Consider the following 6,941-nt stretch of genomic DNA (forward strand, 5'->3'; position numbering starts at 1 on the left):
ATATGATCATTGCCAGAGCAGCGGTCTGGCTTCTGTGCTAGTGGCCCGTAAATAGCACCATTTGAGCGTAATCGTTACCACCGTCGCCTTACTGGCACTTGTGCCGGTGGCATGTTAGAAAATCATTCGACCGAGGTCGTTGCCAGTGCCGGTGACATGTAAAAAGCACCCACTACACTCTCACAATGGTTGGCGTTAGGAAGGGCATCCAGCTGTAGAAACTGTGCCAGATCAGATTGGAGCCTGGTGCAGCCTTCTGGTTCGTCAGTCCTCAGTCAAATCGTCCAACTCATGCTAGCATGGAAAGCGGACGTTAAACGATAATGATGATGATGATATATATATATATAACATTGTATGCACACATGCATAGTGTGTATGTACAGCCTGAAAGATTGCTTGGAGATATATGGCATGGTATATAAATCTGCCAAATTATTTTATCTCAAAAGCATACAACTATTAGGAGCTCTTTTGTAAATTGTGAATATCAAATCATTACCGATATTCATCTGTTGCCGAGTGGAGTTCTTTTTTGTTGATTCTAGCTATAACGGAACGGCAAAGTGTACAGATATATATATATATCGCTTGACAACCGATGCTGGTGTATTTACGTCCCGTAACTTAGAGGTTCGGCCAAAGACAGATAGAATAAGTACTAAGCTTGCAAAAGAATAAGTCCTGGGGTCGATTTGCTCGACTAAAGGCGGTGCTCCAGCATGACCATAGTCAAATGACTGAAACGAGTAAAAGAACATACATATATACATATATATATATAGAGAGAGAGAGAGAGACTCATACACACACGTTTGACTATACAAACAGGAGATAATGTACCGAATAGATGGATACATGTCATTGAGTGCATTCGTTTTAAGCAGATGAATTCCTCTGTCGTTACTCAGAGTTTTTCGTTGCGTAATAAGATATTGTGCAAGGACATTTGTGAATCGCACATTTATCAGATTAGCTGACTATAAATAAGAAAGGGATAACAGGAAAAATACGACCCACAACTGAAAGTAAGATAATGTTTATTAGTAATTAATACAGGCACTTGAAACAACCAAGGATTTAAACTACAGCGGTGTATACACAATTATGAATTGTATACAAACTTTGAAACGGCACAAGTTTCTCGGAGAAACTTTTCTAAGAGACTTTCGTGTTAGAAACACGACATCGCTCCATGTTTGGGGTAGTTTATTTACCATAACACCCAGACACACACATTGCTGTTCTGTTCTTCTTCATAAATCACCGATAATCGATAACGATTGTGAAGATAAATACTAAACAAAGACTATAAAGGTACAAACACGTGTGTGTGTGTGTGTGTGTGAATGTGTTTCACACTTTTAACGGCAGAACAACAGAACTGTGTCAAGTTTATCACACTATAAACAAGAATAAACGGTTATCAGACTGCTTCCTATTAAAGTGGATACATGTAATTGTTAAAGGATTATGTTGGTTTTACCTGGGTCCCTTTTTAATCTTCTTCCTCTTCTTCTTCTTGTCACATTCGTCCGAGATATAACGTTTCAGATATTCACTTTTACTCACAGACGCCATCATTCACAGTAGAACTCTCCTCTTTTAACCGTTCAAAGAAAGACGTCGTTCGCATTTACCTCCCTTCGTCTGTCTCTCTCTCTTTGTTTCTCCTTCTCTCATCGCACTTGAATGGCCTTTATCATCGTCATCGTCATCATCGTTGCCGTCGTCGTTATCATTATTATTGACTTCCTTGTTGTTGTCGTCGTCGTCGTCATCATCATCATCGACATCATGAACAAATAAAGGAATCCGTTGACCAGAAATGAGGAACCTTTTCAACGCCCAGGATGGATTTCAAGCACAGCTGAGCTTGGAGGGAAGAAGGTGAAGGGATGCCCTCCTCAAAAAAATTATAATCTTTAATTTTGAGAAATCCAAAGATTAGCAGACCGTCACAAGAAACAACTTTGATTAAAATGTTGTGATGCCTCAATTAAACAGATGAGTTGAAATACTATTAAGTACCAAAGAACTCAAGCTGTCATAGAATATAATGAGTGGTGGCCAGGAATCCAAACATATTTAATGAAAATATGGTCAGCAATGAGATGACTGCAAGAAAGTGAAACAGAATATGATCCAGTGGATAGCTTGAAAAGTTGTAGAATAAATTTCTTGTGGTGGAGACATGGAGAGATCAGCTCTGATTTAGAAATTGAGAGATTCAGAGATTGCCTAAGCACGCTGAATTTTTCAGATAAGCGTAGTTAGCACTTGTTGCCATTGATGTAAGTAGGAGAAGATTCTACGAGTCCTTTGTTTAACAAACCTTACAATGTCACAACACATTGCTACATTCAATTTAGAGTTCCTTCAAAATTTCTTTAAATTCTCAGTTGTTTTTCCTGTCTCCTATAATCCTTTCTATTATAGGCACAAGGCCTGAAGTTTTGGGAGGGAGATAGTCGATTACATCGACCGTAATAGTAATACTTATTTTATCGACCTCCAAAAGGATGAGAGACAAAGTCAACCTCGGCAGAATTTGAACTCAGAACATAAGGACGGACGAAATGCCGCTATGCACTTTGTCCGGCATACTAACGGTTCTGCCAGCTCGCCACCTTCTTGTCTCCTATAATAATAACAATGGCTTCAAATTTAAGCACAAGGCCTGTAATTTTGAGGGGAGGGGACTAGTTTATACCATCAACTCCAGTACTTGACAGCTACTTTATTTGATCAACATTAAGAAGATGAAAGGCAAAGATGGCTTTAGTGAGATTTGAACTCAGAATGTAAAGAGTTGAAAGAACAATCCCAAATCGGTTTACAGAGGCTCAAACAATTCTGCCAAAGGCAACAATAATAATTGACAGCGGCCCTTAAATTCTGTAGGAAGGATACAGTCAGTTACGTATTGATGGTACTTTAACAACTCATGATGGATGGAAATTGAAGTTAGTCTGGGAATACAAAGGGACGTAACTTAAAATCATACGTCCAGCCTTTTGCCACTTCCGACACTTATGGCTGCCTGGCTGGGTTTTTCAGTCACACTTCACATGATATAGAGAGGAGAGGTGGGAGAGACAGAATTAACATAAGAAATGCAAGATGGAAGTACATACTAGGTTTGGTGACAGGCAATGAGTAAAGAAATGCTACATACACGCAGAGAAAGAACCGTAGAGACAAAGGAAGAAGTAAATGACAGGGTAGTAATGGTAGGAGATATACAAATGAGAAATTTTATTTTAAGGTAATAAATATATTTACTTTAAAAATTAGTATTCATTTCATCATTTTATATAAACACCAAGAAATTTGATAAAAGCTAAATCATGATTATTGTATGTACGTCATCTTCCCTGATATTATCCCATGGTGACAAAATATACTTTCAAAGTTTGGCAGAGCAAACCTATGGTCAAAGACTTTCAGCCGCGATCATTCTTTACTCCAAGGTGAAATGTTTTTTAAGACGACAGTATATATGAATTGAGCAAAATTTTGCTGCTATTTCTAACGAGTCAAGCGACCACGTACATGCTCCTCGTTTTCTCTGTCTGTCACCAGGTCCAGCATAAATACAAAACATTACTGAGGAGGAGGAGGATTCTTATTATTGTTGTTGTCGTTGTTTTTTGCTTTTAAGCGTTTAAAAATATTGATAAATCGATTAATCTCTAAATATGTTTTTGTGAAGCAGCCGACAGTTTTTAGTACGAAACTAAGAAAGGAAGTTGTGTGTGTCAGGAAGATGGCCGTCATAATGTGAATCCAGCTGATAAAGTCGGAAATTGAGAAACATTTGGAGATATTTATCTCTCTATTCCTATATGTATAATCTGTATATATATCAACATTTATAAGTAAACCTATTGCTGCCGTAGAAGACAGTCTTTCAGTCTCTTTCTGCCTCTCTGTCCGGTTAATTATGATGGCTCAGGCAGAAGTTTTGCCTCTTGACGAAAAAATTGTCCAAATCGCAAACGAAAAAGGAAATTCAGACAATATTCCAGCTTTGGTATGTTTACTTCTCTTCGTTAACAAAAAAAAAAAAAATGCCTAAATTTTTCGTTTAGTTCAGATATTCGCAATGTGTTGGCCAAATTTTGGCAAATGGGGAGAGAAATGGTTTTACTATTAAACCCGTCTTACGAGCGAATATTATTAAGAAATGTACTTTAAAAAAAAAAAGGACACTGAGTTCGTGGTGGAGGGGGATGTAAATATTGGACAAAAATCCTTTCACAGAAGGAAACCATCACCCAATTCCTTGCGTTTTTCTTTCTTCAGGAGGTTGTGATAGCTATTCCGAAAATCTGCCGGTTAGAGTTTGGAGACGAGTGTAATAATTAAAATTTTTGAACGGGAGGGACAAACGTATATAAACTTCATTTTATTTTGTTTTCCGCCCTACTATATAGGTATGTGTGGCATAAACGAATTCAAAGACTCAATCTTCAGCGCTGTCACCAGTGTTTATTTCTTATAATCAAATTAAAGTTATTGACCGCAAAGTGTGAAGAGACAATCCAAGAAATGAACTGCAGAATTAATTGTAGAAGGAGGGAAATATATTGAGTTAAAAAAGGAGAAATCCATGCTTGTGTCCAAACACCTACATATATTCATAGCATATATGTAAGTAATGAACCGGCATTGTAACGTTGGGAGGGCATGGGCGGAAGATTCAATGGAAACACTTCAAAAACAACATAAAAGTTGACAAATTGGTCATTGTATATTATACAATATTTATTTGTATCTAAAAATAAATTCTTGTATTTTAACTGCATTTCAGTACTATTTTCAATTAACAAATTTCCTGTCAGTATTAACTTTAGATTATTGACACAATATATACATACGTTTTTAAAATATATTTACATTTAAATATAATAAATATATCGTCATTATTAACAACATGTGTATACATACATTTTTTAAATATCCTTTTTATATATGTGTGTGCCATATTTCTGCTATTTTATCTGTGTCTGAGACGAAATATGTTGCCGATTCAGGATAGTCGCTGGATGAAAGATGTAGAGTTTGTTAGTTACCAACATCCGCCTATAGATCTCCAAGACGTTGCTGCTTATGAAGAATGGTTGGAAAGAACAAGATTCATTAATGAAGACCTCCACTGGCTTCTTACCCAACCACACGATAAATTTTGGAGTCAGGTTAGTGAATATATATACACACACACATATACATACACGTCATCATCATCATCATTTTTATGTCTTTATTTTTCTATACAGTTATATGTTTGAGGAGATTTCTTGAGCTATTTTATGACTGGATACTCTTCCTGTCATTAACCTTTATTTGTTTTTAAAAAAAAAGTTACTTTATTGCACATCTTCATGCGATGAACTGCCAAACAGTCGCACTTTTCTTTATGCCATAACTAACATCACCATCATTACCCAACAGACGTCACTGTGAAGATAAGCACGCACACGCATCCACACATACACATGATGGGCTTCTATATAGTTTCCTTCTATCAAATTTAACTCACAAGGCTACCAAGGAAGATACTTGCCTAAGGTGCCATGCAATGAGATCAGACTACATCGCAGCTGCTACAGAAAATCAAACAGTGTACTTTGTCAAATACACACACACACACACACACACACACACATAATGGATTTGTTTCTGTTTGCATCTACCAAAGCCACTGACATGGCATTGTTCGACCTGAGGCTAAAGTAACAGAATGACACTTGCCCAAAGTGCCACACAGTGGCACTGCAGGACACTTGTGCCTCTCCCCTCTCTTTACCTGAAGTCTCTCAACTGGTACAAGGCCACACCTCAATATTACTCCCTTGTCCCGGTTGAGGGGTTCTTGTCTGACAGGGCACTTGATGATCCTGTCAGTGCACCCAGCACACTCTGTAGAGTGGTTGGCATTAGGAAGAGCATCCAGCTGTTGAAACCTAGCTAAAAACAGACAATGGAACTTGATGCAGTTCCAGGCCTTCCCAGCTCCAATCAAACCATCCAACCCATGCCAGCATGGAAAACAGACGTTAAATGATGGTGATGAGGAAGATGGGTACCCACATCATCCTACTTAAAGTCACAGAACATCCAGTGACAGTACGTATCTTCTTCATCATCTCCCTCTCTTCAGCCTCCTCCCCCTCTCTGATGTCCTGAGTTCTTGATCCTGTTATTTACCAATCAATCTTTACACCTGCCCCCCCCCCACTGCACACTCCATATTTCCTATGTAATTACTGAACTGTAACATTTAATAATAATTCCCCATCCCCACCTATTTACCTCATTCTTAGACTAATTAATATTAGTCTAACGATGATGATGGTGATATTTCATTAACTTCTACTTGATTCTCTTCCTCCTCTTCTATAAATATCACCACCACTACTACTACTACTACTACTACTTGCAGGTTGTCTTCGATGTGTCCTTACACAAACTCATTGATTCCTACCTTGAATCTGCTCCCAGGTAAATATTTTTAATTACTTTTTAACAGCACACACACACATTCTTTGTTTTGTCCTGTATTTGGTCCATAATGTTTTTCTTAATGTAAACCCTTGCAGTTGATAAAGAAATCATCATTATTATTATTATTATTATCATTATTATGTTTTTCTGTCACCTTTCAGACCTTACGATCCCATATACAATCAACTGACACTTGATGCCCGAGAATTACAAAATGAGGTGCATCGTAGAATCTTTTTAACCTGTGTCAGAATGGCTACACACAAGGAATCAAAGGTCAGTGTACATTTCTTAGTCTAAATCTGTCTTCAGCACCCAAAGCGGGTATTTTTGTCCAACATGCCAATGGTTTCTGCCTGGTTACCATCCTTTTGTGTCTTTTTTCTAAAAATTTGGTTATCATTACAATACTCCTTTCTATTATAGGCACA

General features: G+C 37.6%; 2 protein-coding genes across 2 annotated transcripts in view; one reads left to right on the plus strand and one right to left on the minus strand.

Annotated features, from left to right (window-relative positions):
• The window catches only part of LOC106871288 (BUD13 homolog), a 7,770-nt gene extending 6,150 nt beyond the window's left edge, over positions 1–1,620 (minus strand). Inside the window, exon 1 of the mRNA XM_014917661.2 lies at positions 1,487–1,620. Within this exon, the coding sequence (XP_014773147.1) occupies positions 1,487–1,584 (98 nt within the window). The 5' untranslated portion in view covers positions 1,585–1,620. The remainder of the gene's footprint in view (positions 1–1,486) is intronic.
• Positions 1,621–3,719: 2,099 nt separating this feature from the next.
• The window catches only part of LOC106871280 (activating signal cointegrator 1 complex subunit 2), a 12,020-nt gene continuing 8,798 nt past the window's right edge, over positions 3,720–6,941 (plus strand). The window contains exons 1-4 of the mRNA XM_014917644.2: positions 3,720–4,036; positions 5,040–5,201; positions 6,449–6,507; positions 6,672–6,786. Coding sequence (XP_014773130.1) covers positions 3,947–4,036; positions 5,040–5,201; positions 6,449–6,507; positions 6,672–6,786 — 426 coding nt within the window. The 5' untranslated portion in view covers positions 3,720–3,946. The remainder of the gene's footprint in view (positions 4,037–5,039; positions 5,202–6,448; positions 6,508–6,671; positions 6,787–6,941) is intronic.

The sequence above is a fragment of the Octopus bimaculoides genome, chromosome 20, assembly GCF_001194135.2.
Source record: "Octopus bimaculoides isolate UCB-OBI-ISO-001 chromosome 20, ASM119413v2, whole genome shotgun sequence".
Classification (NCBI taxonomy): Eukaryota; Metazoa; Mollusca; class Cephalopoda; order Octopoda; family Octopodidae; genus Octopus; species Octopus bimaculoides.